The 17884-nt window shown below is 33.2% G+C and overlaps 3 protein-coding genes across 3 annotated transcripts; all 3 read right to left on the reverse strand.

Moving 5' to 3' along the window:
* Positions 1-274: 274 nt before the first annotated feature.
* Positions 275-2973, reverse strand: LOC142983075 (UDP-glucosyltransferase 2-like). Its single transcript, XM_076129898.1, has 4 exons — positions 2050-2973; positions 1540-1762; positions 1080-1299; positions 275-671 (listed from the first exon to the last, which is right to left on the reverse strand). The coding sequence occupies exons 1-4, from the start codon at positions 2857-2859 to the stop codon at positions 374-376; spliced, it is 1551 nt and encodes a 516-aa protein (XP_075986013.1). The 5' UTR covers positions 2860-2973; the 3' UTR covers positions 275-373.
* Positions 2974-3863: 890 nt separating this feature from the next.
* LOC142983074 (UDP-glucosyltransferase 2-like) lies at positions 3864-6357 on the reverse strand. The gene is made up of 4 exons (XM_076129897.1): positions 5533-6357; positions 5082-5304; positions 4598-4817; positions 3864-4196 (listed from the first exon to the last, which is right to left on the reverse strand). Exons 1-4 carry the CDS (start codon positions 6352-6354, stop codon positions 3902-3904), a joined length of 1560 nt encoding a protein of 519 aa, XP_075986012.1. The 5' UTR covers positions 6355-6357; the 3' UTR covers positions 3864-3901.
* A 2869-nt stretch (positions 6358-9226) lies between these two features.
* LOC142982975 (vitellin-degrading protease-like) lies at positions 9227-12787 on the reverse strand. Its single transcript, XM_076129731.1, has 5 exons — positions 12695-12787; positions 11759-11930; positions 11070-11322; positions 10591-10740; positions 9227-9403 (listed from the first exon to the last, which is right to left on the reverse strand). Exons 1-5 carry the CDS (start codon positions 12759-12761, stop codon positions 9227-9229), a joined length of 819 nt encoding a protein of 272 aa, XP_075985846.1. The 5' UTR covers positions 12762-12787.
* Positions 12788-17884: the final 5097 nt, after the last annotated feature.

The following is a 17884-nucleotide window of genomic DNA, read 5'->3' on the forward strand; positions in this document are numbered from 1 at the left end:
GTCAATTGTATGTTGCCTGTTCCCGTGTTGGAAAACCATCAGATTTGTTTATCTATGCGCCTGGTAATTAAACAAAAAACATCGTATACCACAAAGCACTACAATGATAATAATAATAATTATGATTCACATGATTAACAATAAAGCGATTACTTACTTTTAAATCCTTATATATGTTGTATTTAATTATTTTTTATTCACAACGTCCTATCACCAGGGTGAAGGTTCTGTTCAGGAGATTTTTTTTAAATACGTAGGCAAAAAAACATTTACAAATCTTTTTGACAGGACGAAGTCTGTCGGGTCAGCTAGTTTATTATAATATAAAATTAGCGAATTTCTTAATTACACAATATGGAAGGATATTTTATATTCATGACCTTTTTTTACTTTTCGAAGCTTTGTTCTTCCTTCCACTTCTGCGAAAACATTGCCAAATATTGCATAATATTATCGAAACTCCAGTTAACCCAACAACAAAAACAAATAGTACTATTAAAACCAATTCTAGTTCGATCAACTCCGTCCAGGAGATGTTGGCTGCAGGTGATCTCAGATGTTTGGCTCCACCGTGACGTAATACGTACTCAGTCCACCACACTGCGCGGTCTAAAGGCTTCATCGGCTCGTCACGCATTAATTCACGCAAGCGGATTATATTCTGGCGATAGCTGAAATAAAATAGGGTAAATGTATATCAAGTTTATCCCAACTACTGCTGAAGATTTGCCTAAATTAATTGTTTCGTTTCGACAAACGCTCTTGTTTCGATTGTTTCAAAAATTTCTTAATAATAATACTTTTAAAACAGTAACCTACTAAAAATCCAAATTTCAGTCGGTTATTGCTCTATGCAGGCATCATAATTAGGCTGTGGCCTGTGGTTAATATATTTAATAGTTCTTTAAACAGTTTCCAAATTAACGCTTATTCCTTACTCATACATAACCAGCGTGATGGTCTTTCCGTCTTGACCAATTTCTCTATCTAAAAGAAGACTCGTCCCCAAACATGAGATTGTATTGCATTAAAGCTTATTCGTAGATGAATACCTAAAATAAACATTTTTGCACACAAACCTCGGATCTGCAATAACAGTATCAATAGCACTTCTAAGTTCTTCTTCTTTAAGAGTGTTTATATCAAGTTTGATTCCAATATTATGATGAATATATTTTTCGACATTGTACCACTGATCTCCTAACATTGGTATACCAATAAGTGGTACTCCAGCAGTTATAGCTTCATCTGTTGATTGTAGACCTCCTTGTGTGATAAACACTTTGATTTTTGGATGCCCTGGAGTAAAGAAAAATTGTTTTATATTATATTCTGTTCCGTTCTCATTCCAGAATATATACGCTAAACAAGCAAGGATGATTAGCAAGAGACCAATGATAATCATTTTCAAATTTAAAACCACCCTCTTTCCTTACAAAAACAGCATCTTAAACACATTAAATTACATTTATCTACTTGACTACCTTATCTGTTAACTGCAACTAATGACCTCAAATCGTTTCTAGATCTGATACTCACTGAGAAGGTCAGATTGTGGCAGCCATTTAAATATCCTTATATTTTTACTACGTCCAGGCAACTCATCTTTATCCCATTTCCATAGCACATCGTAAGGTAATTTTGAGAATGCTTTGACAATCATCTGCACTTTTTCTGGAGGCAGTAGAGACGGACGCACATTTGTACCCAAACTCATGTAAATCACTCCGTTCTTTGAAGAGTCTAAGTAAGTTTTGAGGTCCTGAAAGTATATTAAGATAATGAACTTTTATCTAATTTATGGAAATCAATAAAAATATTTTAAAAGCAAAATATTCTTAGAAAAAAGACGACTAGATAAATCATCAATGAAGATAAAGTTTGGTAAAGATTATCTCTAAAAATACTCTTCTAGGTGTCATTTCAATAGGACCACATAAAAAAAACTTTCAAATAAAAACAGAAATAAACCAAATGGGTCAAACTTATAAAGTAACACGTAAACAACTACGGATGAATTGATAAAATCCTGGACTTTTTAATACATACCTCTGGCAATTCTTTTTCAGGTCTTTTATGTACTCCCCAAATATACACCACATTTGGCGGCACCGGCCTATTGCTGTCCCAAATTGGATGAATATTCAAAAATATCATCTGTACATTATTTCTCAGTTCATCTATACTGGGAGTATTTGGACCAAACAGTCTCTTAGCCATAGCATTCTCTGTTTCTACAGCCCCAGAGAAAACATTCTCGAGCCTGTACAACAACCACATAACTTCCAGTTTTTCCCATTGCGTTAAATTATAAAGTTTCTGACTCAAAGTATTTGGATACAAAAGTGGATGCCACGACGCTCCTACAGTATCTATATTGTCGTTTAGAAAACCACACGAGGCTACTTGAATCACTGGTACTTTGAAAACATGGGATAAAACTATTGCTGGTCTTGTCCAGGCTTCTAAAATCAGTAAATCAAACTTTTCTTCTTTGATCAGCTTTTGCACTTCGGGTGTTTTTATCTGCATTTCAGTGATGCGAATGATTTCATAATACGCAGGTTTAACGTGGCCAATAACATCTTTGTCTCCCTTTGAAGTTAACTTGTATAGTTCTTCCCAAACTTTGTAAGATATGTCATGGACATCAATTTCTCTTAAATTTGGAGGTGCTTTACCTTTTGGAAAGGCAGGATCTGTCGTAATAACAACCACTTCATGTCCTCTCTTTGCTAGTTCTTGAGTTATAGGCCGATACACAACTTGATGACTGATAGAAGGTGTCGGAATAAAAGCTAATATTTTTGCCGCTTCATTTTGTGTAAATAATGCAAATATTATTGCAATCACTAACATGGTTATTATCACACAGACGTCTAGAATTGTAGTAGAAATACATTTAAATATATCTAAAGACGGTAATTAGATAAGTGAAGTGTACTTGAAGTCTGATTGCACACTGCACGCAAGTGCTGTTGAATGAATGACATGAAAATTGCATAGAACGTAAATCAAAATTCTAAAGAACAGGTTACTGGAAACAATAAATTAGTTTCTTTAGTATAATAATAAAAATGCGGTGTTTTCTTGGAAGGGTTTGTAGAAATCTAGAAAACTGCGAATAATATTGTTAAAAGTTACTATATGTGTGCCACGGATTTCCTTTATATTTCGTTACTCAGTTAAATCGGTTGGGATAGTGCTATCTAAAGCACGTTCATCTCTGATCTTAATTGAAGCACTAAGGATTGCATGACCCGAGATTTAAATCCAAAACCTTAAAATGTCAGTCATATTTACTGCCGATGCGCCGTAGAAACAGTTCATAGCAAATTCGCTCTTGTAACACGGAAATGTCATATTTACCGCTCATAGAGACTTTGCCTTATCAATAACATTATTATTTATAGCAAATAAATTGCCTTTGCATTGATAGTAGGAATGTCAACAGATAATTAATTTTCTAACTAAGCATAAACAAAACGAGCAATCATAGCTATATTTGTATGATACGGCCAGCATAGCATTTATTAAGCAGTACAATTCAACAGGGTTCCTTATTCAGTTTCTGAGAAAAATAATTGATTTTATACACACATATTATTCGTATATCGCTTAACTATAAACTGACCGATTACAGTTTAGGTCCAAAATGAGTTAAGCAAACAAAGGAACTCGTTTCAACGCCATATATCTCGTTTTTTTTTCAATATCTCGTTCCTAGACCCAGTTACTACTATATCGGTCTCTTTCACTTTCATGCGTTTTCAAAATTATCACTATGATTTCGAAAATGTTTTTGATGGTTTCCTACAAATCAAGATTTTGAGTTAGGCCAGTCTCTTATTAAGCGTGCGATATATGACAAAATATTTTATTCATTACAATTATTCATATTTTAAGACGTTTTGCTCTTATTAGTTTTATCATTACTTCCAAATCTACACAGACATCGACAGATATAAAACATAAATATCAAGATTAAAGACAATATTGTAACCAATATCAAAAAAATTGTCACAACTAGTTCAAGTTCAAGATAATCTGTCCAGGAGATGTTGGCTGCAGGTGATCTCAGATGTTTGGCTCCACCGTGACGTAGTACGTACTCCGTCCACCAAACTGCGCGGTCTAATGGCTTCATCGGCTCGTCAGCCATCAAATCACGTATCCGTTGCATATTTTGCCGATAGCTAAAACATTTCAAGCATATTATTTGTGTTTTATCATTGTACTCATGCGAGGTTTCATCAAGATTTTTTCCTTCAGCAAGAGCAAGTGATAATTATTTCTAATACACACATAATTACAAGAAGTTCCTGGTGTGTTGCCTCGGGTCTGAACCGCCGACCATGGGAAGTGCCAACTTTTGCCACTCGGCTATCACTGTTTCATTATACTGATACAAGGAATGTTGATTTAAGACGTCATGTATAGGTAAAACAGGTATTAGGTAATTAGGTACGAGTATCTTCCCAGAGCAAGTTAGAGTTGAGGTTTTAAGTTCATCACATTACCTAGATGCTGTTGAGGTACCTTGCATTAGACTAACGCAAAATAGCATACTGTCATTCTTTTTATCGTGGATGCTTACCTTGGATCCCCAATAACAGTTTTAATAGCATTCCTAAATTCATCTTCTTGAAAAGTAGTCAAATCCAATTTAACTCCTATTTTATGGTATACATATTTCTCTGCGTTGTACCACTGGTCTCCCCATATAGGTATAGCGACGAGTGGAACACCGGCTGATATGGCTTCGTCCGTTGATTGAAGACCTCCTTGCATTATATACAGTTTAATTTTTGGGTGCCCTTTGAGTGAAAGATATATATTATTAGCGTATTATATTAGAATATATTTATGAGGATAACTTATATGCAAGAGAAAAAAGATGTAAGTGAGATAGAGATGGATAGCCTCTTATAAAGCTGGAGAAAGCTGATGTGACTCAGCCGGGTAACGGGTATCAAAAATATACCGTTACCTATGATTTTCTACCCACCTGATTTGTTAAGTTATTTAAAAAAAAATCCTTATTAGACAGAGAATGAGCTTCGATATGTATTCATACTTACGTAGAAGATCAGATTGTGGTAACCATTTGAATATCCGAATGTTTTCAGACCGTCCAGGCAACTCATCTTTGTCCCACTTCCATATGACGTCATAAGGTAACTCTGAAAAAACCTTCACCATCATTTGTATCCTCTCTGGTGGTAGTATAGACGGTCTCACGTTTGTACCTAAGCTCATGTAGATCACTCCGTTTTTAGAAGAGTCTAAGTAGGTTTTGAGATCCTGTAATAGAGGCAAAATGTATAATATTTTTATTTTATAACCTATGTGCATTTTACAATGATTCATTTAATACTAAGAACAACCAGACTCGTAACAATTTATGGATCAAATGATTATCCCATGTGAAAAATTAATTCACAAAAAGTTGCGTGACGACCATCTTATTAAATAATTTACAGAGGCAAGCAGTATTATTCTCTAGTGACGAATATAATGAATCAAACATACCTTTGGTAATTCTTTCACCGGTCTTTGATGTATCCCCCACATATAAATAACACTTGACGGCACTGGCCTGTTCTCCCAAATGGGATGTATATTCAAAAACATCATATCAACATTATTCTTCAATTCTTCTATAGCTGGAACATGAGGTCCAAACAATTTCTTAGCCATAGCATCTTCTGCTTCTCTAACCGAATTCATAAAATTTTCAACCATATAAAAATCCCACAACACTTCCATCTTCTCCCATTTTGTCATATTGTAAAGTTTATGACTATTTGCATCTGGATACAAGAACGGATGCCAAGACGCTCCCATCGTATCAACATTATCATTCAGGAAACCAAACGATGCTATTTGAATGACCGGTGCTTTGAACACATGTGATAGGGCTAAAGTCAATCCCGGCCAGGCTTCTAAAAAGAGCAAATCAAATGTCTCCTCCTTGATCAGTCTTTGTACTTCAGGTGTTTTCAACTGCATTTCAATAACTTCAATGATACTAAAGAATGCTATCTTCAATTTCACATCATCGTCTTTTGTCGATGTGCTTTTGTAAATGTCTTCCCAAATTTTGTAAGACATGTCATGGACATCAATTTCTGTGAAATTTGGAGGTGATTTACCTTTTTCAAAGATCGGGTCTGTTGTGATGACGACGACTTCATGTCCTCGCTTCGCTAGTTCTTGAGTTAAAGGTCGAAACACTACTTGATGGCTTATAGCTGGAGTCGGGATAAATGCTAGTATTTTAGCTCCTTCATTTTGTATTATTGATAGAACTATTATCAAGGCAATTGATAACATGTTTATTATTACGCACATTTCAAGACAGACTGAGTGCATTTCGATACTTATTACGGTACTTAGATATAACAGTTATCGTTAAATACAAGTCTACACTGGACTTGAAGAAAAATATTTGTGGTTTTTGATATCTTATTTTCCAACTCTAGCCGAACTTACGTTTCTTCATACATTTCCACTTTTCTGATTGTGTTAATTTTTGGTATATTTTTCTTTAGATATTGCGTAATAGTTATGAAATTACATTGTGTTGTATGCTTTATTTACTGGTATTATTAAGTACTTATCTAAATACTTAACAATATACTTCAAGTTTATTGAATTTATGCATAGTAATAATATTATCAGTTCTGATTTATTGCTGTCTCAAGTTCAAATTAAAATGCTCTAGTTTCGTCTTATAGTGCTGTTTAGTGCAACACGTATTGTAGTAAAATGATAATTTTACGGTTAAAACACAATTTACGCGGTTGCTGTTTAGAAGTTTTAGGTTTTAGCTCTGCAAAAGTGATGCTACATAATACAAAACACATAGGTATTCTGAAAAACTACCTAAGTCTCTTACTGGCTAAAACTTTATAATCTGCAAAAAGATTACAACTCTGCAATAAATCTGCAGGAATATCAGTAATCAAATTCTACACCTAATGAGTGAGATATAACATAATTGTTCCAACACCAAGCTCGACGATAATGAAATACTAATTTGAGAACCCGCATTTCTCTCACAAATAACAAAAGGGCCAAAACAAATCGTAAAATATAATACGATGTTTGAAAACCATTTGTCCAAACGTTTGCATGCGTAATTGTATTTTTAAACAAAACCAACTCGTCCTTGTTAATATGTAAATGAGATAAATGATCCCCATTTCTTCTTTTATCATAAATTATTTATTATTTATGTAGGTTTGGAAAGATTGGTGCTTTATTAATTTTGTTCTTATCACTGTTGGACATTTAATTATTTGACTTTATCTATACTTACTAATATTATAAAGCTGAAGAGTTTGTTTGTTTGATTGTTTGTTTGTTTGTTTGAACGCGCTAATCTCAGGAACTACTGGTCCGATTTGAAAAATTCTTTCCATGTTAGATAGCCCATTTATTAAGGAAGGCTATAGGCTATATAACATCACGCTACGGTCATTAGGAGCGGAGTAGCAACGAAAAATGTAACAAAAACGGGGAAAATTTTGACCCATTCTCTTAGGTGACGCTAGCGAAGTTGCGCGGGTCAGCTAGTTATTAAATACATGTTGACGTTTTTGTAGTCTTGATTTAATTTCACTAATGATAAATGTTTTTGTTTAAGCCCGTAGCCACGCAGGTCAAGTGCGGGTTGGGGACTTAAAAAAAATACACACACATACAATGTATGTATAAAACATCATTCTATTTCTTAGAATTATCACATAAAACTTAGCTGTGTAAGATTCATGAAAATCTACCAACCCCAGGTTTCTGAGGTACATTTAGCGGTTGTCTATTTATTTATTCAATAGCGTTTAAACTCATATAAAAACGCTATCGAATAGATAAACTACCGTTAAATGTACACAGACACCGGGGGTAAGTAATTTGGAGTCGAGTACAAACAGACAGATGTAGAATGAAGAGAAATTGATTACAAAAAAGAAATGCTCCTTATCCCAGGATTAACGAAGAATGCAGATCGGAAAACATTAAACTTGGGTGCAATTAAAAAAATCTTGTAAAAGTAGTTCGAGTGCTAATGGTTCAGCTTCCGTTAAGAGCGGTAAAGACCAATTTAAACTGTCGAAACTTCTTTAAGAACATTTTAAGTAGCTTGCCCGGATAAGTAATTATTGTACTAAGCAATCACATAGTAAAACTGAAACTGAACTTAGAAAACATGCAAAACACTTGACAAATTGAAATAAAATGAAATGAAATTTGTTTATTTGCTCAAAATATGGTAATTTACAGATGTTGGGTCAATTGCGAAACACAGAGAAACTCGATATTTACAAGATGGCCACCCATCCACAGAACAACCTCGGCAAGCGTTGCTTAACCTTAGAGTTTCTTCGGCAGTTGTTACTTAGTTACAAGCTCCTTGTTATTTTTTTTCATTTATCTTAATTACTTTACTCCATACATACTACAGTTTAAAAAGTTACATCATTTTTAAACTAGAACCGGGACTAAGGGGGATGAATAACAGCTGCCTTAAATTGCGTCCCCAATAGGAAAACTTTTGCTCATATCACGATGCCAACGTTCGAAAGTCGCCGAGTTTGGACACAATTTTTATTCGAACGGAAATTAAAAGGGTTAGTTTTAATCCGGATCGAGTGCAGTAGTTTGAAGCAAACATCAAGCCGTGGAAAGTCGGTCGTGGGATTTTCTATTGTAATGTCACGTGGCTTTAATATTTTTTTTGTCTTTGTACAAATGTTATTACACTTTATTTTGTAAAAAAAGTTATTTGATATATTTTTAACCCGCGTTAAAACCCCTTTTCCCGCATAGAGCTAGGCTGTTAGGACAGAAAGTTGAAACTTATGATTGCTGCTTTGGTTTTATTACACATATTTTTATATATATCCTCACCTATTACAAGAACTAAGCTCATAGTTATGAGCTTAAAATTTAAAAAAATCTTGTTTTTAATAGTAAGGATTTTATTTAAATTATTTTGACGTTGCCTTGCCACTAATACAGTCGTATAGACTTCAAATGCCAATTAAAACGCTAAGCAATTATTTTGTAATTTAAAAAAATAGTCGTCAGTACCAGCTTCAGATATTATCTAATCGCACTACTGAAAATATGGGCTTTTAAGTCAATGGCAAATAATACAAACCACGCAATATTTTACTTCAATTTATTATATATCAAACATACAAAAATACAAACTAATAAATCACGCTCTTCTCAAAAGATGCCTCAGTCTAATAGACGCGATGTTGTCATCCAGCCACTGTCTCAAAGCTGAGACCTTCGCATAGACTCCAGGGTAGTCTGGTCTGGCACATCCGAGACCCCAGGAAACGATGCCGGCGAGTTTGTTGTTGTAGACTAGAGGACCGCCGCTGTCACCCTGGGTAAAAGAAAAGCAAGTTATGAGCCATATTATGTAAAATTATGGGTTAGAAAGAAAGGTTTAGACAACTGGAAAAGTTTCGATGATATACCAAAGAATATTCATGGGGTTATTGTACTGTAGGTACAAAATTTAATACTAATACTTAGTAACTGTAAACAAATATCAGATAACATATTTGCAGAATAAAGTTAAAATAAATGCACAAAAGCTACTGACAAAATTCCAAGTTTAGGCCGAGAGATGCTTATACTGATGGAGTGAAATCAGGTGTAAGCAGTAGAAAGATTTGAAGAATGTGGTTTACAATAATCTCACTTCGTCGGTTTATTTTTATTTGGTGAAAACAGTTAGCACTTTTATTTTTTGGAGTGAGGCGATTAATAAATTATTCTATGAAGATATTATATAATTTACGACCTAAAAACAATTATGCATTAATGCTTCCAATATAAACTGTTTAGATATAAATTAATTTCAATTGCAACTATTTTATTGACTCACAATATTTAGCGTTTGATTTCAACTAAATATATATTTTCTGTCATTACCATTCGTAATAATGAATATTTCATTGCACTCAACAGACACCAAATTAATTTGAAACAATCAACGCTTTAAATAAACATTATGTGCTATGTTTAAATTATTTAATGGTCCACTATTTAATGATAGAAAATACATTTTCATAATGATCCAGTAGTATAAATAGAATCGTGTTCACAATAGAATTGCTGAATAGAAAATTACTTATTTGTTTTTGAAAAACATCAAACGTACCTCTCGTTTTACATGTTTGTCTTTGTAAATATCAGAGTATGCTAATCCGAATTATCATTATCATGAATGCGTTTATGATTGATGGCTTTTAGTAGTATGTAAGTGTCCGACAAGCCTACAGAGCATGGGGTTTTTAAACGTTCATACATCCAGAACTATATAATATATCCCTTGCTTGATTTTATTGATAATACAAGCATTAGCGCTACACCTACACAATTACTTCTCAATAAGAAAGTAAATCTGCCGTTTAATTACCTTACCGGGGCAACAAAATCAAATTGAATAGGTGACATTTGGTAGCAAACAATAAATGGCACCTCTGGGATGAGTATAGAATTCAGTCTACTATAGAAAAAAATTAAGGCAAATGCTGATATAAATAAATGTATGTTGCTAATTACCTGGCAAGCATCCTTCCCTCCCTCTGGAGCACCAGCGCAGAGCATCCTAGATGTGATGCTGTATGTAGGTTTGTAGGCCTCGTTACATAGCTCCTCATTTACTTTGGGTACAATGACCTTCTGCAGCATCGTTGGGAAGCCACCTCCTTCCTGAAAATTGAGAACCAAATTATTTTTCCTGTTCGGTCTGATGGTAGAAGTTTAAAAAAAATGTATTGTATATCTTTTTTGTTTAACCATATTTTACAGCATAAAAAATCATCTGGATCAATGCTTTGGACCTAACGATGATTTTAGCTACCAACTATAATCCCAAACAAAGCAATCAAAATATTTTAGCTTAGATCTTATTTTTGTACATAATATCGTTGTTATAATTTGACGCAGATCATAATAATCTGGATTTCATTGAGCCAAAAATATTTTTACTGGTAAATAACTAAATCTGGAAAAGAAGAAACTGTATCAAAAGTTCTTACCCTAATATGTCCCCATCCAGTAACGATAGTAGGAGCCCCATCTGCCACTTCTTCTTCTCCACTGAACATATCTATAGGAGCGACCTTATCACTAAACACCATAGGTTTAGACAACCATAGAATAGCGATATCGGAGTCCATCTTGTAGAAATCAAAGCTTGGATGCCAGAGTAGGTCTCCTACTGGGTATAGCTCTCCGCCCTCGCTACTGTAAGAAGATCCTACGCGGACTTCGTATTCTTCTGGGACGGATCTAGTAGAGAAAATTATAATTAAGAAATTGTGTTATGACTTTGTACTTTAGTAATGTTACTTATCAACTAATTTAGCAAAAGTTGAGTTGAAAGTGACTGTCTGAAAAATTCCAGAATAAAACAGACGATTTATAGAATAAGAAATTAAATAAATAACGTAATAGTAGTTTAATTAAATAATGTAATACGTAACTACTAATAGTCGCAAGGTCGACTCAATGTAATATTTTGTATAAAAAAAATATTTATTGTGAGTATATTTTTTCAAGCCTGTCAATGATAGAACAACAGGACTGATTTTAAACCTTAAAATGCAAGCCCAATAAAAAAATATTTTGTTCTCAGTCTTTTTATACCCATTCACGGTTTAAAATGCTGAGCACCCCTCCTTTAGCAGCTTCTTTTTAATCAAAATCAATAGTATCTTCTACTCACCCACTTATACAATGTGCAGCGGTCACAACAATATCATTAGCGACGATAGCTCCACCACACGTATGTCTTCCTCTTCTCACCAGTGACACTTGGTACGGGGCTTCCATGATGTCCACATCTTCACCACCAACTATCCTTATTTCTTCCAAGGATTTTATTGTTGGTGTTGAGACTGTAACAATGTTTAATATTTCTTAATCTTTGTATTAACAACAACAAGAAACATTGAATACTCAACCAAATATGGTTAAGTATTCCATGTAACAATAAGTGCTAAAAAAGTCTTGAAATGATGTGTTTGATTCTTCAAGATCACAGATTTTATGGCCATTGAATCTATCTTTTCGAAAAATCTATCAGAAGATGCTATTGCTGGCTAAGACAACAAGGGAAAAATAAACGTAAGAAAAGATCTCTCACAGGTCTAGAAAGAAGTGAGTGCAGTTAAAATATAGTTAGAATATAGAAATATGAATGAAATTGTTCCTATACGTGAGAATTTCTTAAATAAAATAATACAAAGAATCAATGAACCAGACGCTTAAAACTGTCTAGCCGGTTTGAACACGATACTGTAAATCCTAATTGATCCTAATTAGTCCTAAGGGTAAAAGAAAAAGATTTGTAACAGCGTATTATTTCTTACAACTACTAAGTATTTTTTTACAATCTAAAGTTAATCTAAACATTTTTTTGGCTAAACTAAACCACGGTAATAAGACACAAAATAACATAAATATTGGCTTTACTAAAAAAACATATGTACTTAAGAACATACTTAAGTAAACATCCTTCTGGACTTAAAACTTAAAATAAACTTCGTAAAGAAACAAACAATCAAAAACGCAATAATAAACAAAGTTTTATAATAATAAAGAATTTCCAAAATGACTCACAAGTATTTATTTAAAGACTAATAAATAAAGCAGTTCTTACCAACACAGCTGACGAAAGCCAAACAGAAAACCCAGTTCAACATGATGAAGCCACTATACCCTCCCATTCAATGATTGAACATTTATACCCGTTAAATTACAAAAGATTATTAAGGCCAATATAATTTAACTGATAAAGGGACCTTCACTCGCTCTCGACTGATAAGCTTAGTGTGTTTAAGAAATGTACCTTATTGATAAGTGGATTTGTCTAGGAGATGTTTTGATGGGTTCTGCACTTTGCCTATTTAGAATATTCTATGAACAATATTTTTAAAATATTTTTTCTTGCACTGGATACGTATGAATTATGACTTATTATGTTGGGATGTTTTTTTATTAGATACTACTTAAAACTCGTGTCCTTTACCTAAGAGGGTTGAAATAGACTCACGTTTCGCCATTTAACACAGGTAGTCTTATTTAATAGGGGGCAATCCTATTGCAATATATAATTAATTACTTGTGTATTGAACTACATGGCAATAGTCCGCTTAGACTCCAGACCTAGTAAACTAATCGATTTTAAATAGTTTTAATATACAGCTATTAGTTTAACATTTAAATGATTGCACAAAATCTTTGCGTAGCTTAAAATAGCAAAATGTTTAATTTTGCAAATATTCTACAAACGGCAAAAGTCTCAAATACTACGATATATTTTCATAAATTTATTACAAAGTCATTGTAATAAACTGTAGTTAATTAATAAATCTATTTAAAATTATAATGAAGGTCGAGATAATTAATTTGCCAACTCCTTTGTATTTGTAAGTGACAGACAGTTCCTTGACTAGTTCGTTTTGGGGATATTCCTAATTAATTTCTCATTTTCTCCCAAATATTTTGGTTAATGAGTTCAAAATTTTGTTATGTTTTAAGAACTTCAGCAGCTTAATGAACAATACGACGCATAAGTGCACTTTATTATAGGCAAGAAACGGTTATTAATAGGTTAATAACTCTTTAATAAATACATAGTACATAAAGTAAGACTGGAACCAGCAACAATCTCTCGATTTTAGTACTTATAATTACTTTATATTGAACTATAAGTCATCATCTATGACTGTACAACATAATACATTAAATACATACATAAAATCACGCCTTGTTCCCATAGAGGCAGGCAGAAAAAGTATTAAATACAAATAATTACGATAAAATCTCTTGAAAATATTCATTTTTATTCAAATAGCTTAAAGAATTAATACACGAACCGTCCACCACAGAACTCCAAATTTTAACTCTTGGACTTGACCAAGTTTCGTGAAAATATAACACTTGCATACTTAATCTAATCACGAGACGTTGCAGTAATTATTTGTAGTGCCTTACAAAACGTGCTTCATAGATAATGTTAATATGTTAAGGTTAATAGAACATTTTAACTTTTACGCAATCCTAATCAACTGAGATTATTTAGATAGTGTATATGCGTTTCACTGTGAGCTGTTCGTTTTTGATTTGCCGGTGTCAACGGCCCGAAGAATCATTGCTCAGTGGTAAAGCATACGAAACCCGTGAAGTAAAAAGGCCTTAGAAAAACCACATTGGCTTTATAATCCTATGTGTATTAGAAATAATGATTTCTTAGGTACTTTTAAAGGGTTTATAAAAGCCCGCCGATAAAAAAGTAACCTATTTTTTTTTTAAGTTTGATAACTATCTCCTCGACCTAGACTGTCTTTAAAATAAAAAGGGCTACAGCCAACTGGTGTCAACTGGTCGTCCAGTCAAGTACCTAAACTCTTTTATGTAACAGAAATCATGCGGAAAATCCCTATGCATGAAACTATGATATACTTTTTTGAAAATATGCATATTGCATAAGTCCTAAGTCCACAGACCTCTTAGTTAGGGCATTATTACACTCTTTTCGTAAGGGAACCCATGCCCATAAAACAAATTTAAGCTCCAGTTTGTGTCACGCAGCCATTCGGTATGGACTAATTTAATAGTGTGACGTCATCGACTCACCGGCAAAGTTTAACTGTACGAGTTTTATCTAGTTTCATTCATAAGTGGTTTCTAATGCGCAGTAATTCGAGGAATGTCGCGGATAAGTGTTGGTTTGTTTTAGATGTTGAGAAATAACTATTGTGCAGTAAGTTGAGAACGTATTGAGTGTCATAATTCTTATATTTAATTGTTCCTATTAGAAATTACTTTTAAAATATGTATTTAAAATTGTATTAAATATTTGTTTACACATCCGCAGCGTTTCTTCTTATATACATACAAGAATTATTAATTTGATAAATATTTTATTGTTTATTTAAAAAATTTAAAGAATGTGAATTCACAATTATTTACGCTACGAGACTCTTTCTAACAAAAGTATTCAGACTTTGAACCAATTTCCATAAGCGTTCGAATAAATACAGATTCATTTTATTTTGGCAAACAATATTCGTTATGTTAAAGAAAATGTTACATTTAAATAATATATTTAATTTTACAATTTTATTTTCTAACCGAATCAAGATAATATGAAATATTCATAGTACGGTCAGCACAGTATACTTTCTCGTTTTTAAATTTCCTAACTTCGGTTTTCTTAAAAATTAAAAATCGCGAATTCTTGAGAATTCAAGTCCATTGCGCGATTTCAAACAAAGGATTTGAAAATTCAGTGAACTTTATAATATTTTCTGTAGAATAAGAATTAGATAAACTATACGAAGAGATTGAGTCGCTACGACATTTTTAGAAGACTCATCTCACTTTAATTTGTACTGCCATAATTTATTCCATTGACGAATTCGTTATCAAAATATACTAACTTGAGTAAATAAAAAATAGTTCTAGTACCTATATTAGTAAAATATTTTTCCAGCAGCAAAAGTCGATTCAGCTGTTTAGGAGATAGCAAACCATGCAAGACAAACATAATATCGCACTGGCTATACCCGAATGTGTAGGCAGAAGTGTATTAAATTATACCAACTTTGTACCATTAACAAAGTTAAGTCTAGTTAGAAACAAAGAGTCTCTTCAAATTTTTGAATATTACTGTTTACTTAATACTTGCTTAATCGAAAGTAGAACGTTCTCAAAGTTCCAATAGACGATTTAAATTCCATTCTCAATATTCATTTATAATGTAATAAAGCTAATATAAAAATGTTAAAGGAAATGAAAGTAGAATTATTTAATATAAACACTTAAGAACGCGAACTAAACGATTACTTGACACAAATGTTTGTTGGTTCTGCATTTATTCTGTCCTCTTGCTAAACTACTATACACACGTATTCTGAATCCGTCCAACAATTTTATTCTACAAAGAAACATTTTTGATAATCATCGGTGGCAACATTTTCGACCGAAAAGGAAATTAATTGAACACAGTCTTTAACGCCTTATTAATCGTATTTTTAATTTCCTAACTTTGTAAGAGGGCTATAAGATATACAAAATTCAAAACAAAATATTTGTTTCTCGAATTGTTTTTTTATTTTGAGTACCGTGATCAAAAATTGTGTGTTAAAAAAGTAGGTGCCTAAAAATTTTATGTTACGGTGCATCAATTCCGCAGTTATCCGCTATCAAAGATTCCATAGAAAATAACATTTTACGAATAATAGTAAAAAAGTAATTTAAAAAGAATATTTGCTCCAAAATCGCGCCTTGAATATTTTTAATAGCAATACATTTCTCATATATTTTTGCTCAGCCAAAAAACCGTCAGTGTGTAGTATTTTTAAAAGCGAATTCTCATTCATGTCTCGAATCCGCTCCCGGGCCCTGTTACCTTTATAAGAGTTTTTTATAACTTGCGATATTGTTTCCTATTTCCTAAAAACAAAGTGGGACATTCCCTTACTCTCTTCCCCTTAGGTTTGGGTGTAGGTGCGAGTGAAAGCGTGGAGCAAAACGAGTAGCGAGAAAAAAAATTACTGGTGTTTATTTACTGAAGATCTTATAATGTCCATTTTTAACCAGATAAAAGATAGCTTCAAATTAAATATTGAATCTGCACTAACTAGAGGGGTACTTACAAAATTAAATGACTGTAAAATATTTTTTAAGTCGAGGTCGTTCTGTGGATGGGTAGGCACGTTAAATTGTGGGTCCCGGCTGGCATGTTCAAGGTCATTTGACAGTTGCAAACAGCAGTCAGAAGCTTGAAAGACTGACAACCAGTCTTGCCGTAGGGTATCATGTTATGACGCAGATAAATGGGTTGTAGATGTCAGGCAGTCGCTTCATGTAAAATACTGATATTTAATTGCATTCGGTGAGACTGGAAGCCGACTCCAACATAATTAGGAAGAAAGGCTAGGCTAATGATATATTTATATTTCGCTTTGCTGTCGCCGTACACTATAACCCCGCCCTTACATTTAGTTCGCCAACTTCCCAGGTAATTTACGTTTTATTCCCGTAGTGTATCGCCAAACTTTCTGCTAGTTTCTTACTGTTCCGAACAAATATTTTGACTATAGGGATGTTTGCAAGGCAGCAAAGACATACTGTAATTAGTAGGCCCAATACTCAGACTATTAAAAAATATTAAACAAGTATTTTATATAAAAAATAGACTTAGTTCGAACACATTAAAGTTTAGTCATGACAAAGCTGGAAGACACTAATAAGGTATCTTAGTCGGTCAGCAGAAAATTATTAAAACTGTAGGAGCAAAAGGCGCTTCCTGAAATGCTTGCTGTTTAATTTGACCATTAAATCAGGCAAAAATTTGGTGACAACGAAAATACGACATTGTGACGTCGTATTTCTATACAAAAATGTGTTTTTGTTTTGTAAAGAGAAGATAATTTAAGTGGTTGTAAAATACCGTATCACCGTATATATGTTACTGTAAAAGCCCGAACTGTGGTAAATCCTAAGATTTTCCGGTAAAACCTAAGATTTACCAACTCTCAATGGTAAAAGTCCGAAAAAGCCAGAGTTTAAAAACTATGTTACGATATATAAAAAAATCCTCCTTCATAACTATGTTTATAACTATTTCACGGTATAATTATATACTGTGACATAGTTATAAAGAAGGAGTTTTGGGCATAGCGACATGGGTAGGTTAGGTTAGAAGGCTAGCCTAAGCTTAGCCTTCGTGGTTATTTTTTTTTAACCACCCAGAAGGAGGAGCCCCGCGAAGCGGGGCTCCGGCGACATCTCGATATCATCAAGTGAATATAGGTAAAACTTCGAAATAAAAGAATTGTTC

This window comes from Anticarsia gemmatalis, chromosome 23 (assembly GCF_050436995.1).
Source record: "Anticarsia gemmatalis isolate Benzon Research Colony breed Stoneville strain chromosome 23, ilAntGemm2 primary, whole genome shotgun sequence".
Taxonomy (NCBI): Eukaryota; Metazoa; Arthropoda; class Insecta; order Lepidoptera; family Erebidae; genus Anticarsia; species Anticarsia gemmatalis.

Bases quoted from the DNA above. Each gene is read 5' to 3' on its own strand.
- LOC142982975 (XM_076129731.1), bottom strand. From the start codon at position 12,761: ATGGGAGGGTATAGTGGCTTCATCATGTTGAACTGGGTTTTCTGTTTG. The intron at 10,741-11,069 runs GTAAGAACTTTT...CTCAATTTTCAG, and splicing joins CTGGATGGGGACATATTAGG to GAAGGAGGTGGCTTCCCAAC. The intron at 9,404-10,590 runs GTAATTAGCAAC...TCTTTTACCCAG, and splicing joins GAGGGAAGGATGCTTGCCAG to GGTGACAGCGGCGGTCCTCT.
- LOC142983074 (XM_076129897.1), bottom strand. From the start codon at position 6,354: ATGTGCGTAATAATAAACATGTTATCAATTGCCTTGATAATAGTTCTA. The intron at 4,818-5,081 runs GTAAGTATGAAT...TTTCACTCAAAG, and splicing joins ACCACAATCTGATCTTCTAC to GGCACCCAAAAATTAAACTG. The intron at 4,197-4,597 runs GTAAGCATCCAC...GAAATGTTTTAG, and splicing joins ACTGTTATTGGGGATCCAAG to CTATCGGCAAAATATGCAAC.
- LOC142983075 (XM_076129898.1), bottom strand. From the start codon at position 2,859: ATGTTAGTGATTGCAATAATATTTGCATTATTTACACAAAATGAAGCG. The intron at 1,300-1,539 runs GTGAGTATCAGA...TCTTTACTCCAG, and splicing joins GCCACAATCTGACCTTCTCA to GGCATCCAAAAATCAAAGTG. The intron at 672-1,079 runs GTTTGTGTGCAA...ATTTTATTTCAG, and splicing joins ACTGTTATTGCAGATCCGAG to CTATCGCCAGAATATAATCC.